This window comes from Pinus tabuliformis, chromosome Q, assembly GCF_031772625.1.
Source record: "Pinus tabuliformis cultivar Carrire ecotype Pingquan chromosome Q, CPIR1, whole genome shotgun sequence".
NCBI classification, from domain to species: domain Eukaryota; kingdom Viridiplantae; phylum Streptophyta; class Pinopsida; order Pinales; family Pinaceae; genus Pinus; species Pinus tabuliformis.
In genome coordinates, this window is record NC_142296.1 from 53,880,956 (window position 1) to 53,907,900 (window position 26,945).

Below are 26,945 nucleotides of genomic sequence, written 5' to 3' on the forward strand. Positions count from 1 at the left end.
GATGCAGCAGTGGCAGTGGCAGGGCCATGGGTAGCAGCACATGATGCAGCGGTGCAGAGGATGTTGAGCAACAGGCCTAGCATCAGCACAGGGACCAATGCCGGATGATCAAGGTGATGCTCAGTGAGGAGTATTACTAGAGCACAGTTCTCGCTAAGAGGGAGTGTTGATTTGGGGTAGCATCAGCTTTGCTCTAGCCACGAAAATTGGTGGAGAGGCGAAAGCACATGAGAGCTCCAATACCCAGAAATGGTTTGGGCAGATTCTAAACAGTTTGGGAGATATTAAAATAATTAATATTTTTAATGGAGTCCCTAAGTCTAAACTTAGGGAAAATAAAATATTAATGTGAACTAATATAAAACTGTGTTAGAAGGGTCCAAAAGTCATGGATCAAGCCAGAGTTAATCTTAGCCATTGATTAGGGACTTAATCTTGATCGTTGAATTGTCAACAGGAAAAGTATAAGAGGAGGCTTGAGGGTCACTTGGAGAACACACCGAGTTGATCAAGATTTCGATTTTCTGGGGCAGGGTTTGCTGAGTAAGTCGAAAGAGTGATCAAAGTTGCAGCTGAGGGACAGTGAATACAGAAGCAAAGAGGCAGAGATAGTACCAGGAGGATTAGCGGAGAAGCTGGGAGAAAGGGACGCAAAGCAAGCTAGAGGTTCACGCAAAGCCAGCCAGCCAGAGGTTCACGCAAAGCCAGCCAGCCAAGGCTCACGCAGAGCTAGCCAGGAGCTACGCAGTGCCTCAGAAAGCCAGTGTGGGTGACGCAAAGGCTCTAAGGGCTAACGCAGGGCCTCTAGAGGCTAACACAGGGCAAGCCAAGGTGACGCTGGGCCAAAAAGGGTTGACGCAGTCCCTAGAGGCTGAAGCTGGGGTTTTTGTGGGGCAGATTGGAGTTGGGAGTTGTCGGAGTGTTTATTCGGGGTTTCAGTCGGAATACCTGCTTCCGAGTAGAAAGGTACTACTATCGAGATTATTCTCTATTGGGTGAGCCAGTTTTGGCACCTAGATTGTATTCAGAAAACTACATAATAATAAAACGCTCAAATAGCTGCACCGGTTTTCCCGCATTGGGTTTTTCCGGGGACATTAGTCCAAAAACAACGGTGTCACTTGTGTGCTTGTTTTGTTTCCTTCAGTTGATGATTTGTAATGTGTTGAGCATGTACTTGTATTTATTTTTAGTATTTACATGGTAAATAACTTGTTAATTAATAAGAACAAGTAGGCAGAAATAAATCAGAAAAGTACATGAAGGGTTTCTAACAGTTAGACTTAGAAATTCCAACAGTACTGGATCTATCTCTGGTGTTCTTCGGCCTGGGCTTTGAATGGGTGAAATGACAGTAGGTGAGGAAGTCCTTTGTTTCTCTGATTCCTCTGAATCATATTCCATGTCTTCTAGAGATGGTTCCGTCAGTGCTCGATTAAGCCGGGCACTTCTTCTCACAATTGATGGAGGAGGGTTTTTAATTTGAATTCTTTTCTTTTCTGTTTTGACCTCCTCTATTTCCTTGGATGTGTTTTCTTCTTCTTTGTTGACTTTCTTTCTTCTAACAATGATCCAGGTGGATGTTGGTGGCCACCCACCTATCCCATTTGGACCCCCACAACTGTCTCTTTCAGTCTTTTCAGTTTCCTAAATTGTAGCACAGTTTACTATTTTTAGCAGTTTTTCGGGTCCTGAACTTCTGAAGCCGTTTTGAGGCCCTAAACGACGTTTTTTTGGGAATCTGGGGCAACATCGATCCATGTTGCCTCCCAAAGTGGTAGTACTCGGATAGATCTTTCTAACGAGCTATCGTACGCGTCAAACGGAGATCGTATGCCAAAGTTACGACCCCGGGAAATTGATGTACCAATTTACCTAAACGGGGCCCATAGTTTGGTGTTTCATCTTCTAGGGTTAGGTTTTGGAATGTTAAGGGTTTTCCATTGTTTCTCAACAATAAATAGGCCTTCGAGCTTCATTGTAGAACAGTTCAGAGGCATGTAGCCACCACATCTCTTCTCAGAGATAAGCTACCATCGCCCTAGCTGGTTTATTTCCATTACTGTTTGTAAGCATATTTCATTATTTTCCATTAATGAAATGCAGAATTATTTCCGCTGCATCTTTAGGTATATGGTTATCTCTGTAATTTGTTGTGTTCCTGTTTAAATCCGGATCAGTGGTATCAGATGTGCCGAAGTTCACAAACATTTTTCATACCCTTCGCACATAGTTGGGTATCAAAGATTCTGAGCTGCATCTGATACTCAAATACCGTGGCTGCCTGGACAGATACATCCAGGAAGAGATGGTGTTCTTGAACATCTCCTCGCTCGGCACGGCGTACCGATACGTTGTCAAAATCGAGCAAAAGTTCAAACAGAAGAAGCGAGACTTTGGATCTGCAAATCCGAAGCCCAAAGGACAAAGCCAAGGTGGGGTGACCCAAGACAACCCGTCGAAGCCGCAAGAAAAGAACACCATGAAGCCGAAGAAGGACACAGGGAAGTGGTGTGAGTTCCACAAGAGTCCCACTCATAACACGAGTGTCGGACCAAGCAATCGCTGGTGGCTGAGTTGAAGGCTTCCGAATCAGATGCATGTTCCGACCCTGAGCCAGAACCCGACAAGGGGAATGGCAAAGGGAAGCAGATCATTGATGCGAATCCCAGTGCCACTGTTGCCACTGCCAAGATCCAGAAAGATGAGCCCGAAAATCCAGAGGAAGGGGAGCGTCTTTTCCACTCACAGATGTGGGTGAAGGGTTCGCCGCTACAATTCATTGTCGATAGTGGCAGCCAAAAGAACCTCGTTTCAGCAGAGGTCGTGAAACGGTTGGGCCTACCGACTACACCACACCCACAGTCGTACAGTATCGGGTGGCTTCATGAAGGACGAAATCTCAAAGTTCGCCAACAGTGCCGCCTTCCCTACAGCATCAAGCCCTTCACAGACGAGGTATTGTGTGATGTTACACCTCTAGATGTTTGTGATGTATTATTAGGCCAACCATACTTGTGGAGGCGACATGCTGTGTATGAGTCAAGGCCTCGTGCTGTCATTATTTCTTTAAATAATTCATTATACAGGATACCGGAGGTAGCCCCACCTACTGCCACATCTTTGATCACTGCTAAGAAAGGTAGCAAGCTCATCTCCCAGACCAGGAAATTTATCTGTCTGGTTCACTCCCAAATTAAGGGGAAGATCGTTGCTACATCCATGACCCCTGCAAAGGGTTCCTCCATGCAGCAGCAGCAGCAAAGGGATATGGTCATGACAGAACACAGGAACAACTTCTCCTCACCCACAGAGATACCACACAAGTTTCAAGTGGGCAACAAAGTCTGGTTGCATCTGCAGAGAGAACACCTTACCAGAACCCATCAGAAGCTCAGACCACTCCGACATGGTCCTTATAGCAGTACCAAGGCTGTGGGGAACAATGCTTTGGAGCACATCATTCCTCCATTCCTTTGCCTGTACCAAGTGTTCAATATGGACCATCGTCGACCATGCTTCCCACCATTACTGGACACATCAGAGATTGCAGGACAAGTTCAGCATATGGAGGAACTCAACGCAATGGGGACCATTGCTTCCTAAGGGGGGAGGAATGATCCAGCTGGATGTTGGTGGCCACCCACCTATCCCATTTGGACCCCCACAACTGTCTCTTTTAGTCTTTTCAGTTTCCTAAATTGTAGAACAGTTTACTATTTTTAGCAGTTTTTCGGGACCTGAACTTCCGGAGCTGTTTTGAGGCCCTAAACAACGTTTTTTGAGAATCTGGGGCAACATGGGTCCATGGAGCCATGACCCATGTTGCCTCCCAAAGTGGTAGTACTCGGATAGATCTTTCTAACGAGCTATCATACGCGTCAAACGGAGATCGTATGCCAAAGTTACGACCCCGGGAAATTGATGTACCAATTTACCCAAACGGGGCCCATAGTTTGGCGTTTCATCTTCTAGGGTTAGGTTTTGGAATGTTAAGGGTTTTCCATTATTTCTCAACAATAAATAGGCCTTCGAGCCTCATTGTAGAACAGTTCAGAGGCATGTAGCCACCACATCTCTTCTCAGAGATAAGCTACCATCACCCTAGCTGGTTTATTTCCATTGCTGTTTGTAAGCATATTTCAGTATTTTCTATTAATGAAATGAAGAATTATTTCCGTTGCATCTTTAGGTATATGGTTATCTCTGTAATTTGTTGCGTTCCTGTCTAAATCCGGATCAAACAATTTGCTTTTGATGCTTCCTATAATTGTTGCAATAGGAATTTCATCCTCTGATTATTCCTAGGATTGTTGTTGAGGTAAATTTTGAATAGGGCTTTCAGATACTCTTTTTCTCCCTCTTTTTCCTTCACTACTACTGGCCTGTTCTTCTTGGTTTCTAAGTAAGAAATTTTCCCAGTCATCTCCTAAACCCTTAAGGTGGAATTCAATAAGCATTTTGATGAGGCCGTGATGATACATAGTGGTTTCTATAAATTGAATCTTGTTTTGTACATTTCCTAGCATTTTTCTTAAGCTATTCAACAAAAAGTATGGGAGATTGATCTCATTCCCTTCCAGAAAATGCATCATTAGGAGAATGTGATAAAAGAACACACAGCCAAACCTTGCTTGACAAGAGATAAATTTTTGAATAACCAGTAATAGATTTCTCCATTTACTTTTAAGTGCAGTGCTTGGGATTCCTTTCTTGAAAATGGATATGTCCATACCTAGATTCTTTAAGAAAATTCTTCATTCTTCACTTTCTATGCCTCTTTTTTTAAACCATCATTGTCCTCCTCTGGATAGGTTGATAGCTTCAGCAATAAGGGACTCTGTCACTGCAAATTTGATATCTCCAATGTCAACTTCTACTCCATCAAAAGCTTTGGCGAAGGATTTGGTCACCTCTTTGTTGAAACCATGAAATTTCTCCACGAAATGTAGCCACTGTGCTTTCTGCAACATCTCCTTCACTTGCGGCTAACCTTCCATGAACTTTCTTCCATTCAGCTTAGACCTCACAATGATCCCCATGATCGGAAAGTTTTTCCTTTGACTTTCTTCTTCACAGAAAATGGATCAGCATTTCAGAATGAGGGGTTTCAACAAAGGTATAAACAAAAAATGAGGGTGAGAGAGGAATGAATGAAGTGAGCTCTGGAGGATTTAATGAATGTAAGTTGGCGATTTCGGCAATCTCTTCAATGGATTTGAATTTGAGTTGGGAGTGTTATGAAATGATTGGAGACAATGGCGGTGTTATGGTGATATGACCAAAATATCTTTCAACCTTAGGCAATGATGGTTTTTAACCAGCGGTACAATCATCATAAAATTCATATACTAAAAGTTTTTTTATCCTTATTACTAAATTAAATGTTTGCATAACTTTGAATACCTTTACATTGATATTTCTAACCTTTGTTTGCTCCTTTCTTCTTTGTCTTAAGATGCTTTCAAGAACGAATTTGATCACTGCTTCAATTGCCCAATTGGTTATTCCTGTCAAACATCAGCTACAAAATTCTATAAAAGTTGCAAATTTCTTGGTATTTTGTAGCTATTTTATTTTTGAAAAGAAAAGAGTGGGATATAAAGAAAATGGATTTAGAACCGGTATGAGGAAAATTTAAAGTGTCAAAAATTGGTTTTCACCTTAGATTTTTTGTATAAACATGCCAACTGTTGACCTCTTCTGGTCAACTACCCATGCAGTGCACCCCGTTTTTCTTGACAGAAAGAAGCAGCACCTGATCAGCATGTCCGTGCCATCCTGCCATCATCGGCAGCTTGATCTTTTTGGTTGTAAACCCAGTCTGCATGTATTAATTGTAAATAATCTTAGCAGACATGAGTCATGTATGTAATTCGCCTAGGTGGACCTAACTTTCTGATGATAATCTACGTCCCGGAAGGTTTTTTGTCTCACCGATCCACGGATCGGCAGAGTTTTCCTTCAAACCTGACCCCAAAGCCGGGATTGAGTTTGTCATTAGAACTTTAGGAGAATCCTAGTGTGTTGATCTGCTAGATTATCGTGGTGTCACAGAGCTGGGTGATTTATGAGGGTCTGTATTAAATGGGTTTGTCCCTTAAGATGTAATTTTGTAAAAGTCATGATGTAATGTGTCCTGAGGGTCGAGAAATGTTTAAATCCCCTCATGAGTCCTAAGTCCTAGGTCCTAGGTGGTGTTTCCGAAGGCTTAGTTCAGTGATCCATTTTAAAATGAATTAAAAAAAAAATTAAAAAAATGAATAAAAATAATAAAATAATAAAAAATTAAAAAATGAAGCAAAAAACCCTAACTAATAAAATAATAATATTTTAAGTTAATAAATCGACGGATGAGATCAAGAGATGTCTTGATCCTCATCAACGGTCGAGATCAGTTCTACATGGATCACCCAAAACTAGCCGTTGGGATCATTTCCTTTATATAGGGTCTTAGGGGGTCATTTCAAATCATCTGATCTGTGAGTCTGTACTGAAAGCTCTCTTGTAAATCTGATTTCTGATTAATAAAGAAGACTTTGGGGTCCAAAATTGGCTGGTGTTACTCTCTGGAATTGCTGTGAGATCTTTAATTTTCTGCATATTTCAGTTTTCAGCCATTAATCATAGCTTGTTCTTAGAGTAGTGTGAGCACAGGTATCTTGTTCACCTGCTAGGGTTGGAGGGCTGCTAGGGTTTCTGAAATAATGGCAGGTATCTCCATTATTTCCTGAGATCTAGCAGCTTTCTCTCTCTCTTTGCTGATGGTTGCTTGAGATGTGCAGGAAAACATTTTTTGAAGGAAATTTTGTGGGCGTTCGGGGAAGTTCTCGGCTGAACCAGCCAACTCCCGCAAGCACTTTCTGTGCAGAGCCCAGCTGATTGTGCCCTGGGTTAATCTTTTAAGTTTTATTTCGCGTTTTACATTGAGAGATTTTTCTTTCTGTTCACAGTGAAGTTCAAAATTTCTGATATTCTGAAAGTATTTCTGCTCTTATTTGCTAAATCTGGCTGTTTCAGGGGCCAAGTCTGTAAATTTATTAAGCTGTCTTAGGGTTTCATTTTTTTTTTTTTTTTTTTTTTTTTTTTTTTTTAGTCTTCACTAGGGTTTTGTATTTCTGTGTTTTCAGCTACAGGGTTTTTCAGAAAATATCTGTCAGAGCGTAGCTGCAAAACCAGTTTTCAAAAAGGCTGCGTGCATGGGTGATAATATATTTTGCTGTCGACAAGTCCTGCTGTGAACATCCAATGATTTCTCTGCATACAAACCTGCAAATAAAATAGAATAGAAAGTGAAATGCGGCTGAGCCACCAGCTCCAGCCCTGTCTCTGCTCCACTCGCTGCAAACACACAGTCTCAAATCGACACCAACGGCTCAGAAATCGACCGAAAATGCCCACGTATTTGTTATAAATCACCGCTTTCCGACTTGCTGGAAGTCGTGGTCCTGCAAACGATTGAACCCATCGTTACACTTGATTGCAAAGCTTGTTGATCCGTTTCACTCCGAGCTCCTCTTGCATTTTCGATTGTTACCATCCACACCGTCGACTGTTCGGATTTTCAAACGCTGGCCATCCGCAGGGGTTCAATACGATATCTGTGCTTCAGTTTTGGATGCGTTCTGTCAACATTTTGACTCGATTTCCATTTGCTGCGTAAGCTCAGTATTCATGAACAAGAGAGCTGTAACGTGCAGCGTGACGGTTTGAGGCGCATTCAGCATTGAAGAAACCACAGACGCATTTGAAAAGGGCATCTACAGGAGTATCCATACGTTTGTAAATCACCGCTGGAGAGAGCAGCAGCAAACCCGCAGCCTTTCCCCACAGCTGCCATCGAAAACTTCTTGTCGGCAAGAGCAGCTGGACAAATTTCGACCTGTGGGCGGCATGAAAAGAATCGGTTTCAGCTTCGTTTCCTCACGCAGACGTTCACGCCGGCAGCAGGGGCATCCTTGATCCGTAGCCGTCGTTCAATGGATTCGGTCTACGCAACAGGTAAGTCGAGTTTTTTCTATGGTCACATACGTATCTTTAGGGTTTAGTCTTTTTCGATTTTTTTCAAATTTTGATATCCATGCGTCTAGTTTAGTTGGGTCATAGGTTAGCGTGTTTCTGTTTCATGTAGTTTTTTTTTAATTTCATCGTTTAGTTTAATTTTTATTAGATTTAGATTTAAATTTTTTTTAATTTTATATAGTTTTGTTTAAATACAGACTTTAATATTTAGTTTTCGTTTAGATTTAATATTTTGTTTAAATTAGATTGTAAATTTTAATCTTTAGTATAGATTGTAAATTTTAATTTTTAGTTTAGATTTTTTATCTTTAGATTTTGTTATGAAAAATAAAAAAATAAAATAAAATAAAATAAAATTTAGAGTTTTATTGTTTGTTTTAGGATAGATTTTAAATTATTTATTTTTTTATTTTTTTTAATTATTTTTTTAGGTTTTCATTTTTATAAAAAAATTGAAAAAGGTTTAAAAAATTTTAAAAAAATTTTGTGAAAATTTTTTTGCAAGTCTCAGGAGCTTTCGCGTTATATGTTTTATGCTGAGATGCTAAATTTTCATGTTTGAGATACGAAATATGATATCTGGTTGATAATTTATGATTCTCGTGGTGGTTTTAAGCATTTATCTTTTCGAAGTTTTCAATTGCTGGGTATCATTTTGGTCATGTGATTTAGCTGATGATAGATGGTTGCTTTTCATGGTCCATGTTTCTGTATCACTTAAAAAGTAATCATTTCAACATCAACTCCACAAGGCACTGGTCTATTAAACTTAACAAAGCCTTTTTTTAGTGCTGTTTTCCTTTCGTGTCTCCCAACCCAACTGGTCGACAGTTGGTCACATCATCTCACAGGGTCTCCCCCCCTTAGCCGCGGGAGACAGGCTTAAACGGAGGGATCGGGGATCAGAGTGACAGCCCCCGGTCTGAGCGTTGTCGTGCCAATCTGCGCGACAACACCAACCATTGTTGGTTTTCAAGTTTATACATTTATTATTATTTTTATTTTTTTTATTTCCTAGAAAGAAAAAGACTTTTGGAGATCAAGTTGGGGAAGAAGGAAAATCCTTCTTCACCAACTTTAAATTAGTATTATCTTACAAATATTTGATAAATTCTTCCTTTGTCAATGGCTTATGATAGATTCTCAGTCGATGACCATTCACAAGAAAAGTGGTCCTTTCTTCATCAATAGTTATGATCCTAATTGCACCATTATCAAAGACTGTTTCAATCTCATAAGGCCCAAGCCAATGAGTTTGAAATTTCCCTTGGAAATCTTTGAATTTTGAATCAAACAGTAATGCCCAATCTCCTGACTAGAACTTTCTCTCTTTGATATATTTGTCATGCCATATGGATCTCTGTTGTTGAACTAGATTGGTTCTTTGGATTGCATCTTGTCTTATCTCATCAAGTTCATTTAGTTGCTCCATTCTTTGTTTTTGTGCCTCTGAAAGATCAAGACCCAATTTGATTGTTGTCTTGAAAGTTTTGACTTGAAACTCAATAGGAAACAAGACTTGTTTCCCATAAACAAGCTCATAGGGAGTATGCCCTGTAGTATTTCTCCATGTGGTACGGTATGCCCATAAAGCTTCTGGAAGCTTTTCTGCCCAATCTCTTCTATGCAGATGCATAGTTTTGGTGAGAATTGCCTCAATGACTTTATTGGTGGACTCCACCTGTCCATTTGCTTGAGGATGATATGGAGTAGACTTTCGATGTTTGATTTTGTACTCCTCCATTATTTTCTGTACCAACTTGGATGTGAATTAAGTACCTTGATCTATTACAATTTCTATTGGGACACCAAAACGAATAAAGATATCCTCAAAAAGAAATGAAACTACAACATTTTCAGTAGCAAAAATAAGTGCTTTAGCTTCTACCCATTTTGCAACATAATCAATGCAAAAAAGAATGTACCTTTTCTGTCTCGATGGTGGATTGATTGGACCAACAAAATCCAGAGCCCATTTTTCAAAAGGCTCGATAAGTACCTGAGGTTGTAGAGGCATCTCATTAGAAGGAACAGGTTTCCCCATCCTTTGACAACTATCACATCTCTTAACATACTCCTTGGCATCCTTAAAAAGGGAAGGCCAATAGTATCCTAAGAGAAGGACTTCGAAGAAATTCTTTTGTCGGTGAAGTGTCCTCCACATGGCTCATCATGACAAGCTTTCAATATCTTTGGTACTTCATCTTCTCTAAAACACCTTCGGGTGATCAGGTCTGGCCCTGTTTTATACAATTCTTCATTTATCCATGAATAAGATGCACTAATTTGAATCCCTGTAGCCAAATAGTTAGCAATATCTGCAAACCATGGAGATTTAGTAGATACTGCAAAAAGATATTCATCAAGAAAATTATCTTCTACAGGCATGTCATTGTTATCATTTTGAATCCTTGATAAAAAGTCAGCAACTGTATTTTGTTTTCCAGGTCGATCCAAAATAGTAATGTTAAACTCTTGCAACAACAACAACCATCTAGTGATTCTTCCATTAGTGATTGGTTTATTCATTAAGTATCTAATTGCAGAATGATCAGTATGTACAAAAGTTTCATAGCCAGTAATATAATGTTTGAATTTATTGATGGCATGAACAACAACTAAAAACTCTTTCTCTGTGACAGTATAATTTAACTCTGCAGGAGTCAAATTTTTACTGGTGTAATAAATGGCATATGGAGTTAAGTCTTTTTGTCCTAGTACAACTCCTAAAGTTGTGTCTAAAGCATCAGTCGAAATGTGAAAAGGTAATTTCCAATTTGGTCCTCTAAGAATGGGTGCTTCAGAGATTTTCTCTTTTAATGACTCAAAGGCCTTTTGGAAATCAGAATTCCAATTGAATTCACAGTCTTTTGTGAGCAGTTTGAAAAGTGGAGATGCAATTTCGAGTACGAGTACAACCCAAAACGTCAAGTTCTTAGAAGTTTCATTCAACATAGCTCTAAATGTTCTAGAACTTAATCTTGAAGATTGATCAACGAGTGATTCTAAAGCTTCTTTAGATTACTTAACAACTTCAAATTTGTGTGGAAGGTCGCAGCTTCTTGTCTACTTAGAGGGCACTTCAAATTTGAATGGAGCTTCAGAAGTAGACTACAAATCCATTGAAAAGATATAGATCGTAGAGAATAGGTCTGGGACACAGGCCGAGATTGCTAATGTTGCTTCAATTCTTCATGTCCCAAAAATAAACTTCAATGATGATATGCCATTCATCATAGAGGGTCTAAAACCACATGTAGCAATATTGAGATAGGCCGAAGATTTCCAACAACCAAAGGGCTAGACGTGCTTAAGATTAACATAGTTCAATGCGCATTCATCTACAGCAGAGTTGTGGGGGAGTGCTCCCCCCCCCTTCGAACCCGCTCCCAATCTGTGCTCCAAGCGAGAGTGGCTCGGGAGCGCGCTCGCGATAAAAAAATTTCCGCTCCCTACCGAAATCGGGAGCGTCACTCCCGTCGCTCCCAGAGCGAAAATTATAGCTCGGGAGCGATCAGGGAGTGATCGCTCCCGATCGCTCCTGAGCATTAAATTTTCGCTCCAGGAACGATTTGACTAACGCCAGGAGCGTTCCACAGGGAAAAAAAATCGCAGACACGAAAAAAAAAAAATAATAATTTAAAAAAATAAATAAATAAAAATATTATGTTTTAAAATCACTTGGGGGTTAAAGAAATTTCATTATCACTTGAATGAGTTGAGTAGAAGCTGGAGAGCAAGAGCAAAGGAGCGAGGAGAAGCGAGGAGCAAACGTCGAGGAGCAAGGAGCAAGCCTGCAAAGAGGTTAGTAACTTAGTAATTTAGTATTTTAAACCTTAGTTAGGTAGTAATTTAGTTTAGTTTAGTTAGTTTAATTTAGTTTAGTTTAATTTATTAACTTTATTTAGTAAAAAAAAATCATGAATCTAAATTAAATTAATTGATCTAAATAAATTAAATTAATTTTCTCATTCATATTCCCATTCCCATTCCCATTAAATTTTGCAGATTCAAAAGCCTACAAATATCAAACATCATGGACCTGGCTATATTTCTTGGCATTTTCCTCTTCTTGGTCCCTTTTATGGTTATTATGGTGCTGGAGAGTAGGAAACGAAAGGGCCAAAATGAAGAGGGGGATGAAGAAGCTGGAGAAAGTGGATTTGATGAAAACCCCGGTGAGGAGGAGCTAGAGGAGGGTGAACATGACTCTCAAAAGACTAAACAAGACCAAACCCCATTGTAGAAATATGTTAATAGGCCTGAAGCAGGGAAAGGGGGTGGAACCACTAAATTTCATTGCCCCCATTGTGGAAATATGTTAATAGGCCTGAAGCAGGGAGAGGGAGTGGAACCACTAAATTTCATTGCCCCCATTGCAAAAATAATTACACAGGTTCATACACCCGTGCCAAAAAACACCTCTGCGGGAAAAGGCCATGCGATGGAGATAAAAAAATAGGAATCAAAACTTGTCCAGCAGTGTCAGCAGCGGATAGGGCCAAATACATAAGGGAAGAGGAGGAAGCGCAATACAAATCTAAAAAATCAAGGGGTTTCTTTGAACCATGCTCACAATCACAAGCACAAAGAACTCCTTCAGCATCCTCCCAAGGTAGTGGATATGAAGGCACAGGGTCATCAGCTTTAAGGCGTAGAACCATATCAGATTTCCTTGATGAGGGTTGTAGGAATGATCTGGATTCAATGGTTTACAGGTTTCTCTATGCATGTGGAATACCATTCAATGTTCTTCACTCACCTTATTGGCACGAAATGGTTTTTGCCATAAATGATGCCCCTAAAGGATACAAGAGCCCTGGGTATGACAAGGCAAGAACCATTGGACTTGATCATGAAAAAGCAAAAATATCACATTCTTTGAATAGAATGACAAGTTCTTGGACTGACCATGGGGTGTCCATTGTATCTGATGGATGGACAAATGTAAAAGGCAAGCCATTGATAAATGTTCTTGTTGTGTCTGTTAGTGGTGCCATCTTTATAACTGCACATAATTACTCAGACAAGTTCAGGACCGCCATCAACATTGCAGAAGCATTACTTGAAACAATTGACCATGTTGGGCCATACAATGTCATCCAAGTCATCACTGATAATGCTCCTAATTGTAAGGCAGCGGGAGCAATTATTGAAGATAAATACCCCAACATATTTTGGTCTGGATGTTTGGTTCACACATTGAACCTTCTGATGCATGATGTTGTCAAGAACAAAAATGCACAATACAAATGGATTGGTGATTTGTACAAGAAAGGTAAACAAATGATAAAATTTATTACAAATCATAGCAATACCCATGGCCTTTTCCGCAGTCACTCATTATTGGAGTTGTTGAAGATTGCGAAGACCAAATTTGGTAGCTATTACCTCACCTTCAGGCGCCTTTTGAAGGTAAGAGAGTCATTGACTAGCATGGTATCAAGTCCACATTGGCAGGTATTAAAGGAAAGGGCTACAAATGCAGCTAACAAGCGAGGTTTTGAACTGGTGGAGGAGGCCGCTCTTGATGGTCAGTTTTGGGCAAGTGTGAGGCAAGTATTGGATTTCACCAAGCCCATTTATCACATGATTCGGTTTGCAGATACAGATTAACCAGTGATTGGCGAGGTGTATGAGCAGATGGATACCATGTTGGGGCAAATAAAATATATTGTTCATAACAGAGATCCCGACTTGTACAAACTGATTCATGATTGTGTGTGAACGGTGGAATAGACTTAATCTTCCACTACATTGCTTGGCGTATATCCTTATGCCAAAATACTACTCTACATCTTGGTTGGGTCAACCTGCACCAAGGGGTGGGATTAGGACCAAACCCCATTTAGATGCAGAGGTAACTAGTGGATATTTGCAAGCATTAGAAAAGTTGATACCTAACAGGGAGGAATGTGCAGTTGTGCGCCTTGAAATAGGCAAATACTTCAGTGGCATTGGTTTGTTTGGTAACTTCCATGCAATGGAAGACAGAGACAGATTTGATTCTCTCACATGGTGGGAAACATATGGCGGCCAAGGACTTTTGCCAAAATTGGAAAAAAAAAGTTCTATCACAGGTTGTAAACACTTCTTCTGCAGAGAGGTGTTGGAGCACCTACAGCTTCATACATAATGTGAAAAGAAACAGACTCAATGAAAACCGAGCAGAAAGCTTGGTTTATGTGCACTACAACTTGAGGTTGTTGAGTCATTACTATGATCGGGCTTATGAGAATCCCACATATAAAATTTGGGACAATCACCCAGAGGATGACAATTTGGAGGATGGCACTATACATCTTCAAGAACTAGAAGAGGAACTTATAAGGGATGAAGATGAAGCAGCTGCTGCAGCCATGCCACCTCCACCATCCAGTAGCAGTGCTCGAGTTCCAAGTCTTATTCCTTTGCTGTCGCCACCTCCATCTACACCCTCACGTGGAGGTTCTAGTTTTGGTCGTCGGTCTGTGCGGGAGACCCCTAGAAGACCACCACGACCTGCTTATACTCCTGGAGACTCTCGTGGCAAGGGCCACATGTAGATTTACAATTTACTTGTCTTTTCTAGTTTCTATTAGTTTTCATAACTGTTGAGTCTTGAGTCCTTGACTCTTGACTCTTGACTCTTTCATATCATAATGATATTTTCTGTAAACAATATATGACTGTGACAATGAAATTTTGAAGTTTGAAGTTGGCAATTATAACTCATTGGTAATGATTGTGAATTATGAATATGATGCTTCATGAAAGACTAAAGTTGTTTCATTTCATTTCATTATTCATGTTTCATTTTATAACATTTCATTTCATGTTAACAGTTAGAAGTTAGGACTTAGAAATATCTAAGATATTATTTCTTGTAATGGTTAAATTTAGCTTACAAGTACAGCTTTGGTGATCAATGATGATAAATGTTATATATTGAATTTTCAATTTTGAAAGCTTGAAGTTGAAACTTTAAGATTGAATTTGATGAATCATGATTCACGAGACTCAATATGTTGAAGTTGTAATATGTATTTTACTAACTTGTGGACATGGTTGATGAAGATTATAACTTCTAGATGATTGATGTGATATGGTTCAATGATCAATCTATGTTTTTTTATGTTTTTTATATCTAATTCATCATTCTACATGTTTTTGTTGACATATATGTATCAAAAATTAAAAAATATAAAAAATATATATATATTTTTAAAAAATCGCTCCGGGATTCGCTCCCAAACTGGGAGCTTCTGAAAATGTCGCTCCCGCTCCCAAGTAACATTGATCTACAGAAAACCATGATCCATACGCTAGATGTTTCAATATTTATTGGGTCGAATTGTATATGAGTTTGTTCTGAATTACCGCAAAGATAGAAAATATAATGCAAACTTCAGAATAGGCCGCACTTTATACTGTCCAACAATCCTCAATTTTGACGCAAGAGACGCCAACTAACCCTAATTCCTTAGTCTTTCAACTCCTTTGCTGACCTGAAACTCAGCAGAGTAACGAAACCCCTGTTTCAAAAATATAACCAAAACCCAAACAAAAATCTCCTTACAAGCCTCTAGTTTGATTTATCGTTGTCTCCACAAGGGCGAGACATTTTCAGAGCAAGATAAATCAAAATATATTCATTGATTTCATTGCCTTTGGAAGAGAGATTTAAATCACTTTTATGGATTTTGAAGAGGCTGATAAGGACCAGTCGATTTGCAACTTTGGAGGGAGAACTTTATTTTAGAATTTGAATTTCAAAGTCTTGGGGTTCAAGGATTGCAGCTATTTCCCTTGGGGATAAAGAATTAATTTATATTGAGGTCAAAAACCTGCTTTATGATTATTAGATTCAACAATCATCCTTAAGCCCCTCTATAAAGTATTTTAATCATAGACTTTTGATAAAACTCCTATTTTTCATGAATATAATGTGCTAGCCAATGATAGGGTGCCATATCACCATCCTTTGGGGTTTTTACACACAAGTTGGGTCATTTATTTTCAAACAAGCATAACTCACAAACCATGAAGGATCTCATGTTATGCCACATACCACTAGAAACAGGTCGACGAGAAGATTCCAACGAAGATGATCCAAACTCGAAAAACCATGAATTGCCATGTCATTTTGGTTGACAAAAGGTGGGGCATCTTCTGGTGTTGCTTGAGTTGACATCAATGACAACAACATTTCAACATATGCGAACCCAGGGATGGGGTTTGCATACCCATATCCAATTCGTACACCCAAGCACTAAAAACGGGTCCGGGTTCTTCTCAAACTCACCCTTCCAAACCCAGTTCAGGAATGGAGAACCTGATACTCTGGAATTTAAAAATGGGTTCTTTATTTGTGATGGGTATTTGGTACCCCGTAAAAGGGTGCATGATTCCCCGAAGACAGGTACATGAAGGGTATGCCTACTTAGTCAGTCATGGATGATGGATGAGCAAGAGCCTCTAGATGAGAGTTCCTTACTAGAGAGCCAGTTGATTGATGAGCTTAGTGATGTCGATCATGATGACATGGCTAGAGGAAGCCAAATCAGTGATCTTTAGACTTGTTCATTGTTCAGTTTCACTTTTTTTTGGAATTTTCTATTTCATGTGTGGAAATGCCTTGAGGCAAATTTTTCCTAGACAATATATATCTATTATCATGATTCATACCTCTCTGCTTGATATTAAATTTGAAATTTCAATGTGAATGTTCAAAATTTTATTTTTCCTGTTGTAAATTGGAAGATTTCAAAATTGAAAATTCATAATTTGAATTTCATAATTCAAATTTCATATGAATTATATTTCATATAATTTATATAATATATATATATAACCTATAATATACTATATAACCTTGACAAGCCCACTCACCCTATTTCAAAAAGTGATGTACCCATACCCATACCCGTACCAGTACCCGAACCCACATTTCCTGGCAGCTTAGGTTAAAAACATCTCAAAGTTAGACTACATGGCCAAAAATCAGCGATGTTATCAATGTTGTTTGGGACTAGACTTCTACAAAAGCAAGCTAGAGAAGACTTCTTATGATGGTTGTTCTAGATTATTACAGGAATCTGATTTGAAAAAGGGATCACATTGTTTGGGACTGGACTTCTGCAAAAGCAAGCTAGAGATGACTTCTTATGATGGTTGTTCTAGATTATTACAAGTGTCTGATTCGAAAAAAGAGATCACAAGATCAAGAGATTATTTTTCCAGATTCACAGGTATTATCTTGATGGACAAAAATAAAAATAAAGAATTTAAAGCAGTTGCATATGCATCTTTGGCTGTCCATATTCTTACGCTTGCAGTAGAATTAATTTTCTGTTTGATCTTCTGTATTTTGTCATGATGCCGTTGCAGAAGTAAAGGATGGTAAAGTTTTCGCAGATGCAAATGCCAATCCTCCCCATTATCACCAGAAACATTTCCATCTGTGCTATGCTGGTCTTCAGCATCAGATAGTTGAGAAGTAGAGAAGCCATTGGCATCAGTGATATCTAATAAAGGTCGAGTGCCACCAAATGCCATGCTATACTTTGCACGAGACAAGATCTGCAATTTAAAGTAATTATGAGTTTCAGTAATTTCAACCAGATTGAAAATGGATTTTAAAAAACAAGTCCATGTGTACAAATGGATATTTTTACTTTAGAAATGCTGACATCATTGCTCCAGTATTCAAAAAGTAATGCAGAAAGCCATATGGTAAGTGCTAAAATGTAGACACAAATGTAATAAACCATTGAAAGTTTTACATAACAAGATAGGTCAGATCGCTGTTAAAACCTACTTCTCCAATCGTAAGATCAAACAACACAGTTTACCCCTTCTTTGGTCAAATTAGAAAGAAACAATTCAAACACAATGTTGCAGAATATAAAATCAACTGGAGACCATGAGAGAAGAAATTATTCTTTCCATTTTGAGAATTTCAATGTATAATTCAGATAAATATGGAAAAATGAAAGCAGTGATGAATCGGAAGAAACAATACGCTTTTGGCAATTACAATCAACCTGTGAATTTTTAAATAAAAAGCATTGATATGGGCTTTTGGAAGAAACTTAACAATGTGTAAACACCTTTATTAAAGCTAAAAGCTTGGAAAGATTAATGTTTATTCCCTGACTTACAAGTGAAATGACTATCATAGAACTGACATAGCTCTAAGACTAAATTTAGTCAACATCAAAAAGGTAAAACGATACAAGAAATCACCTACCACATCAAGCTGAACAACTGAAATCAAGAGGAGTTTGATATCATCCAAATGTGGCAAAACCTGTCCAGAAGACAGAAGGAAGTGAGGCTTATAAGCAATAAACTAAAAGCGAAAATGTCAACATCAAGTTTTCCTAAACATACCTTTTCCGTTAGATCTGTAAGTGCTTCAAACTCTGCCTTGGACACCAAAGCTCTTGCTTGAGCTAGTTCATCATTCAATGGTACAGCTGAGACTGGCTCTAGATAGTTTCCAACTCCTGAACCACTAAAGAAATAAAAAGAGGGTGATATTATATTATGTATGCAACAGAACAAAGCTTTTCAATGAGACAAATAGGTGTATGTTTGACTAGATCAATGCAAGTGCATAACAACACCATGATAAACTACAATAAAATGATAAAACAAAAATCTGCATGCCCCTAACTATGGCTTTCTGGTCTTTACCTTGTATTTATCTTGTGGTTTGCAAAATCATAATCCTTTTTCTTTAAGTATATGCAGAACCACCCATGTAAATCAAGCAAGTTCTCCCTCACCTTTAGGCATGATACACACATGCTAACTTCTAAGGAACCGAGAAAGTCCCCTTTCTCCAATGTACTTAGACTACAAATATTAGTGTAGGATCTGCTCCATATGCTGAAACTGGGTCTTACTAGGAAACCAGCAAAAGACATAATAGACACACCAGGCCTGCACAGTGTAGAATGCGCCCAACTATTCTCAGCTTCCCAACAAATGGGAGGTCCTTATGATGCCAAACATGAAGTTTTCTCTAAAGCCTCTCAAGAAACCATTCCGACGACCACTAGTGACAACCCCACCTCAAAAGGAATGCCATCATGCAAGCAGAGTGTTGTTAGATTTTGTAGCATCAAACAGGTGTTCTAGTCTTGATTTGTGTCTAAGAGGCTAAGGAACGCAAGATCTCCAAAACCCAGAAAAGGTTTCGCGAGATAAGATTGTGAAATGCCTTAATTAAATTAATTAGCCATCATTTAAATTTTTCCTAAGTCTAACTTAGGACAAACTAGTTAATTAATGGGAATTAATTAAGAAAGAACGAGAATGCTCTAGAAACTCACATGGCTCAAGTTTGAGATGATCTTAGTTGTTGATGAGGATGTAATCATGGTCATTGAAGCTCCAATGAGAGATTATAAGAGCAAGTCGATGGGATGGAGAGAGACACAAGTGGGAGAGAGAATTATCCAAACAATGTGAATTTCCTAGTGCACATTGATTCAGTGGGGGAAGAATTCGAGCTAGTGGAGGAGCATCAGTGATTGAGGGAGCAGCAGCAGAGAGATCCGGAGATTTTCCAGTGTCTATCTAGTGTCGTTTTGGAAGGAGAGAGAAGGCCGAATATTTTTGTAGAGAGGGCTGCATAGCCAGTGCAAGTGAGCTAGAACCCAGTGCGAAGTGTTGAAAAGGAGGTCAATTTAGTCGCTAGAGGCAGGAAGCTTGTCTAGAAGGCGTAACGACTTCATTCCAAAGGCAAAGGGAGGCAGGACAACTCATTTGGAGCCAGCTAGCAAGCCGTACGATTTTCCCAGGCCAAGCAATGTGAATTCTGCCAGAGCAAGTTGTCGATGAGAGAGTTCGAGCAGGCCAGAGGGAGGCCGAATTATTGCAGAAGGGAGAAAAATTTGCTAGTATATTTTCCGGAGGATTGCTAGTTGAGCATCAAGATTATTGTACTCAAATTTTTACTGCTGCATAATAATAAAATAAACCCTCATCTACTGCACTGGTTTTCCCTTCGAGGTTTTTCTGGGGACATTAGTCCAAAAATTATTATGTCGATTTTATTGTGTGTGCAATATTTTCTCAGCTTCCAATTTATTTCCGCAACGTAATTTATTTTTGGTGAAGATTGCAATTGTAAGTTATTCGTTAATTGCCATAAACAATTAAATTGTTAATAGTTAGGAGAAGAATATCCAGTAATTGCAATCAAGGAATTTTCACATGGTATCAAAGCAGCATTGAAGAACATATCAAAGGCTCAGAAGCAAGAGGAGAAAATTTGTGCAGTTTCAGAGGGAGATCTAGGCACAATTTCTCCAGATTTGCACAGGTTAGTTAGGGGTGTGAATAGTTGATGCAGACAGTTTGATTTCCAGTTGCAGGTGCTGGAGAAATTCGAATAGCTTCAGAAGCAGAATTTGCAAGCAGTGGATTTGCCGAATAGAGGGTTCCAATGAGCAGATCAATCAGTTTGTTGAGCAGATTTGGGCGCAGAAATTTTGCAGCGAGGGTTTTAGCTGTAGATCATTGCAAGGGCAGGAAGAGAAAAGCACACATAAGAGGAATTTCCAGAATTTCTCGAAGGGTTTCCAGATCTAGTTTTTAGAAGGAGATCCATAATTTCCAAAAGCTGAAGACCGTAGTAGTTTTGCCAATCAGCTAGTGCGAGCTTCAGAAGCAACAGATTGTCTGCCAGATTTCGGAGGAGGACTTCCGGAAGGTTGAGCGAGTTGCCTAGTAGGAAGAACAGGGAGAATGAGAGTCGAAAAAGGATTTCCAGAGGCAAACAGTAGCAGATTTGTGCATTTCCTAGGGTAGTGCAAATATCAGAAGCAAGGTCACAAGAAAGAAAGGAAATTTCAATTTGTTTTCTCAGTTTTTTGAGTTTTTGCAAAGATGGCCGTAGCAGGTCTCAAAGATTAGGATAGACTTGATGGAATCTCAAACTTCAGTGTCTGGAAGGCTAGGATGCAATTCCTTTTGGATGAGCATGGCCTGAAGGAGTTCGTGACAGCAGCCATGGTTGTACTAACAGAGCCTATCCATTTCCATGAGTATAAGAAGGATATCACCAAAGCGAAGAGGATGGTCTTGGATCAGTGTTATCAGAACTGTACTAGAACAGGTGGAATTGGCTGGTCCAACCGTTTTTGGATGAAAATCAGTCTGAAACAGGACTCCGAACTAGAATAGGCAAGTTCGGTACCAAACTGGCCAATTCATGACCGGTTTCGTGCAGAAAAAATTTGCCTTATTTTTTTATTTTTTATTTGGTTGGCCCACTTCTTACTCTCCTCTAAGCTAGCCTAATATTCAAGCCTATGGCCCTCAGCCTAATAATCAAGCCTGTGGCCCTAGTATTTCTATGTGACATTTTCCTTAAATTTTCATTTTCATCATTTTACTTAAATTTTTAACATTACCATGAAATGACTCAGGATGTTTGAGAGTGGTTCCAACCTCATTGGATTTCATATGGAGAAAGTAGAATTTTAGATTTCACTCAAAATCCAGCAGACTTAACAGTTTTTCAGGATTTCAAGATTGGGGGGATTGCAACGTTTCCATTGGATTTTGTCATGTACAAGGGTATGGAACTAGTATTTAATAAAGAGCACCAAGCCCTCTATGTACTTTGATGTTAGTGGCATTGGTTGTCGAACTCCTCTATCATGACTCTACTAAAAATACCCATCACTCAAACAAAATATTCGCATGACATGCTACGTTTTTTCTATTTTATTTTGATGCCTAAATGGTTATATTGATGGCGAAGACCCCAATAGAGACAATGGTTTTGATGATATGTAGGCATTTGTTGTAGCATGATTTTTTTTGGATGCTAGAGGCCATCTAGAGCCTATTTTTTGATGTATTTTCAGTTCAGAGATGGATTGCCCTCGATGTTATTTTGGTTATGTGCACCTTTACATGCTATGTAAATGAGAACTTTTGCATATTTGTGTATAAATGGTTTGGATTCATATGGATGCACATGAATATATATGTTTTTCTTTAAAATATGAATATTTTATGTGTTTTTGGTAAACCGGTTTTTTTTCTGGTTCCAGTTCGGTTCTGACCGGTTCCCAGTCCACAAGGTTTTTCGGTTCAATCACCGGTTCGGTTCTAATAACATTGTCTTAGATGGAGTTCGAGATCATATAGTTCCACATATTGAAGAGAAAAAAGCAGCAAAGGAAATGTGGGATGTCGTTGTGAAGCTCTGTAAACTGTAATATCCCCAATTTCAATTTTCAACATTAGAGATGAGTTTGGGAATAGGACGCAATTCTGGCATCGGGACTTAGGAAGAAAAGAGAATATTGCAGCTCTAGTGGAAAGTGGGGACCACAAGAGAGATAATTCGACCCAAGGAAGGGAACTCGCACTCTTGGAGGAGAGAGGAAAGAGAAGGGAATGCGAATTAGGAGAGAGAGAGAGAGTGGGGACCACAAGGAGAGAAGGGGCCATGAATTATATATAGAACAAGAGGCACTCATTTTAGTCATTCATTTATCTATTCAGAAATTGTGTCTTTGACATAGCACGCTTGAGCTGAAGCCAAGTCTACAGTGTTGTTTAGCACATGAGTGTCTTCGAGCAAAGATCTCAACCCTTGCTTCGGTGGACTTCAAGTGTCAGCCCAAGGAGGGAGTTTCACCTTGCCTTTTTGCACTACCAGTAGGAGGGTCGGTTTTCAGGAGTATAGAGGGAAGCTACAGACAAGAGGGCCATCTTACACGCAGCTCTCATTTTCATCACACGCAGGACTGCATCATCTCCTCCATGACTGCACAGTCATTGGAGTGAGACTCTTTGGGGCTACACTATCCAAGGGAGTTTGGAACTGGGTTGTTGGGAGATCATTTGGGGGGCCATTTGCAGGGGCATTTGAGGAGGATTGCTAGAGTTGGGAGAGCAAAGATTGACAGGGTCAGTCAAAGCAACAGAATTCGAAATTGGAGGAGGGCCAAGTAGTGCATGGTCAATTTTTTATGTTTGGAACCAAGGGAAACCCTTTCTGGGTTTTTCTGGGTTTTGGGCAAAGATCACAATCCCAAATTCCTAGAATTTTCTAGGCAGATTTGAGGGGTCAAACAAGAATCCCAATTCAGCCAACGGCGAGAGAAGCTAGGGGAAATAGGGCCGAATTTCCGAAGTCAAACATTAGCCAATTCCTTCGTGGGTTTTTATGGGTTATTGGTGGAGCGGCCAGGATTATTTTCCCATAATTTTCTAAGCACCGGAGAGGGCCCTAGCAGCAAATCCATTCAGCGAGCAGCGTATTTCTAAGCAGTTCAGCACAGAGCCAGGAGATAGAGCAGACACATATTTGAGGGGAACCTTTTATTATTCATTTGGGCTTGGCTAGCTTGCCTTGAGCAAGCCTAGGTGCACTTTTTCCAGCACCTCATTGTACCTTCTTATTTATTAGTAAAATGGCTCAGCAAAGCAATTTTGGCTTTTAAATGGTGTTTTGATGCTTGAGTATTTTTCTGTGTTTTTGGTTATGTTTGTTTTGTTTATCATTGTATAATTCCATTAGAAATATTACAAGCTATACCAGGATCCATCAGAGAATCGTAATATCATTCTCAAGGAGAAGTTGAGGACCACTAACATGTAGAAGGTTGAAGGCGTGACTCCTTATCTCACCAGAATTCAGAATGTCTCATATGAGCTAGCATTTGTGGGGGAGAAACCAGATGACAGTGAACTTGTATGAATTGCTTTGAATGGGTTTACCAGAGAGTGGACAACGTTTGTCTAGTGGATTACTGGACGAGACAAATTGCCAGATTAGGAACGTCTTTGTTGTGACTTCCAATTAGGAGGAGCTTAGGCTCAGCCTTGTCCAGGGCACTACCAGCAGTAGTAGCAAAGGGTCGAAGGTTGAGAAGGAAGAGGCGAATGTAGCCCTTGCTAGTAAGTAAAAAGCAAAGAAGGGTCCCAGTCAGGGACAAAGCTCAAAGGGAGGAGAAAAGACGAAGAAGGATTTGTCGAAGATCAAATGCTTCAGATGTGGTGAGTTTGGCCACTACAGCACGCAATGTCCCAAGAAAAAGAAGGACAAGAAGGGGGAGTAGCAGACCGCAGCTTCGGCAAAGATAGATTAGTTGACCTCTAGGATGGAGGAGTTTGCATTGGTAGCGGTTATACCTAGAGAAGGAAGAGGAGCGTAGTGCTTAAGAGTTGCAATTTTGGGCAGAGTCCAAGTAGGATAGCATCGGGCAAGTGTTTCCCCATGGATCATTACCTTAGCTACAGGGGCCCACAGTATTCAAGAGCAAGAGGATCGCAGCAGTCGTAGTCAGATCTTGAGGGACAGCTGCAGAACGAATTGCAATCAAATACTAGAGGGGCATAAAGATAGTTGTGTGCAAACAGTTACTCAGTAGACAGAGCAGAGCTAGTGCAGTCAGAGACTCAAGAGACAGCTATAGAAACCAGTTACAAGGATAGTAGATCAGTACTCAGTTGCAGTAGTTGCAACAGCAGCAGCAGCATGACTTCAGATGCAGCGTAGGCAGTGTTGGCAGTAGTGCAGGGAGGCACAATGAAGTGTCAGTAGCAGCGTAGATGCAGGGTGGTTCAGCTACAAGGTTAGCAAATGAATCAGACTATGCGCAGTGGCTTGGTGGACAGTGACAGGTTATTATAGATGTCAAACACTAGCAGTGTGGTATAGAGGGGAGATGTTATGAGAGAACACCTTCCTCGCTAAAAGGGAGTGTTAGATTTTGTAGCATCAAACAAGTGTTCTAGTCTCGTTTTGTAAGGGCTAAGCAACATGAGATCTCCAAAACCCAGAAAAAAAATTCGCAAGATAAGCTTGTGAAACACCTTGATTAAACTAATTAGCCATCATTTAAATTTTTCCTAAGTCTAACTTAGGAAAACTGGTTAATTAATGGGAATTAATTAAGGAAGATCGATAATGCTCTAGAAACTCACATGGATCGAGTTTGAGATGATCTTAGTCGTTGATAAGGATTTAATCATGGTCGTTCAAGCTCGAAGGAGAGATTATAAGAGCAAGTCAATGGGATGGAGAGAGACACAAGTAGGAGAGTGAATTATCCAACCAGTGTGAATTTCCCATTGCACAGTGATTCAGTGAGGGAAGAATTTGAGCCAGCAGAGGAGCATCAGTGATTAAGGGAGAGTCAGCAAAGAAATCTAGAGATTTTCCAGTGCCTATCCAGTGCCAATTTGGCAAGAGAGAGGAGGTTGAATATTTCTGCAGAGACGATTGCATAGCCAATGCGAGTGAGCCAAAACCTAGTGTGAAGTGTTAGAAAGGAGGTCAATTTAGTTGTTGGAGGTCGGAAGATTGTCTGCAAGGCAGAGTGACTTCATTCTAGATGCAGAGGTGTTGGATGGTGTTGCAATTGATGTCAACCCATAGAGTTGACTAGGTTTGACTTTGACTAAAAACACCAATCATTGATGTCAAATGGTTAATGAATGCTTCTTAGTAATTGTTGGATTACATTAAGATGGCGGCTACACTGTTGGATGGTTGAAAACCCAAGTCCTAGGGTTTGGGTTCCCTACTGAGGTTGTACCCCGACTTTGTCGACGGTTTTTGAAGGATCAAATCATTGAGTTTAGGTTGGAAATCTATGTCATTAGATTCTCCTCGAAAAGATCTTTCTGGTGGTATGTGGTACGTCACACAAGTCCTAGTTTGAGAGATAATTAAGTTTGAAATCAAACACCCCAGTTTTTGGGCTAAAACCCCAAGCGCTGGTCACTTGACATAATTATATTAATTATGGGCATCAAATATCAAGCATGTAGGTTCTTTGCCATGTTTTGAGGAAACATCATGATAAGGAAGCCTATCACAAGCATCTTGCACCAATAGAAAAATTACTTTACATATAAAGAGATAAGCTCCTCATCTAAAAGGTTAGTCTTCACTTAAGGTTTAAGTTAATTAGTTAATTATATTCATTAAGATGTTTTATGATTTATCCTCCCAATTTTCTCCAACGTATATCTTAGAAAGGCCCTCTTTAGCCCTATAAAAGAAGAAACTAATATACTCCACAATGCATCAAATCTCAACTAAATTCCTTATGTGTATCTTTGAAATTTTCGGCCTAGTGAAGGATGTCTAAGGAAAAGTAAAATTTCGGTCATCTGAGGCACAAAATAGTCTAAGGCTTACAGTGGTGTTGTCTTGGTTTTTGACCTCCTAAGGTAAGTCTTTTGTTGCAAAACTATGATAATACTTTATGATGCGTTGGGCTTCTTGCGTCCTGTTTTGAGAAGATTTTTGTAGGCCTCCCAATAGGATTCAACCCTCTGCTAGGGCATCCTTTTGTGCTAAGAATTTCGTCCCTTTGAACTGTACAGAAAAGATGTGATCTATTTGAATTGTTGGCTAGGTATGCGGACTTGATTTTTCTGTGGTTTTGTGGGGTAGCAAAGGATCTTTTGGGTGGCTTGAATTGTTCAGTAGTGATTGACACTTCTTTTATTTCTTTCTGGCCTAGGCTATTCGCTAAGGGATATTCTCTTTGTAAAGGGCTACGTTTGTTTCTTTTCTTTTTTGAATTAAAGGCTTCGCTATCACCTTCTAGACTTTGCATATCCTGAGGCTTACAATTCAAAATTATATGGTTGAACAGTGACTCTCTGAATAACAACCTAAAGCAAGCATTTGACTCCAACTCTGTGGCGTGATTGAAATTTGAAACCAAACAATAGACCAAAAAAAAATTTGTTGATATGAAACAATTCTTTCATGTATTTCATTGTCTCAGCCTTCCTCAAATCTACAGAGAACATCAAGTAGGCCTTCCTCTAATACATAGAGGCACAGGATTCAAGCAATATATATATACGCACAACGCAGGTGGATTCGCAGCAAATTCAATGAATATATACACGCACATTAATACACGCAAGTGGATACGCAACAA

At 39.5% G+C, this 26,945-nt stretch overlaps 1 protein-coding gene across 4 annotated transcripts in view; it reads right to left on the reverse strand.

The window, feature by feature from the left end:
* Positions 1-26,945, reverse strand: part of LOC149218265 (uncharacterized) — a 503,060-nt gene that overhangs the window by 355,720 nt on the left and 120,395 nt on the right. For all 4 annotated transcript variants that reach the window (XM_089383876.1, XM_089383877.1, XM_089383874.1 and 1 more), the window contains 3 exons: positions 18,397-18,520; positions 18,254-18,313; positions 17,332-17,583 (listed from right to left, as the gene is read on the reverse strand). In XM_089383876.1, coding sequence (XP_089240002.1) covers positions 17,332-17,583; positions 18,254-18,313; positions 18,397-18,520 — 436 coding nt within the window. The remainder of the gene's footprint in view (positions 1-17,331; positions 17,584-18,253; positions 18,314-18,396; positions 18,521-26,945) is intronic.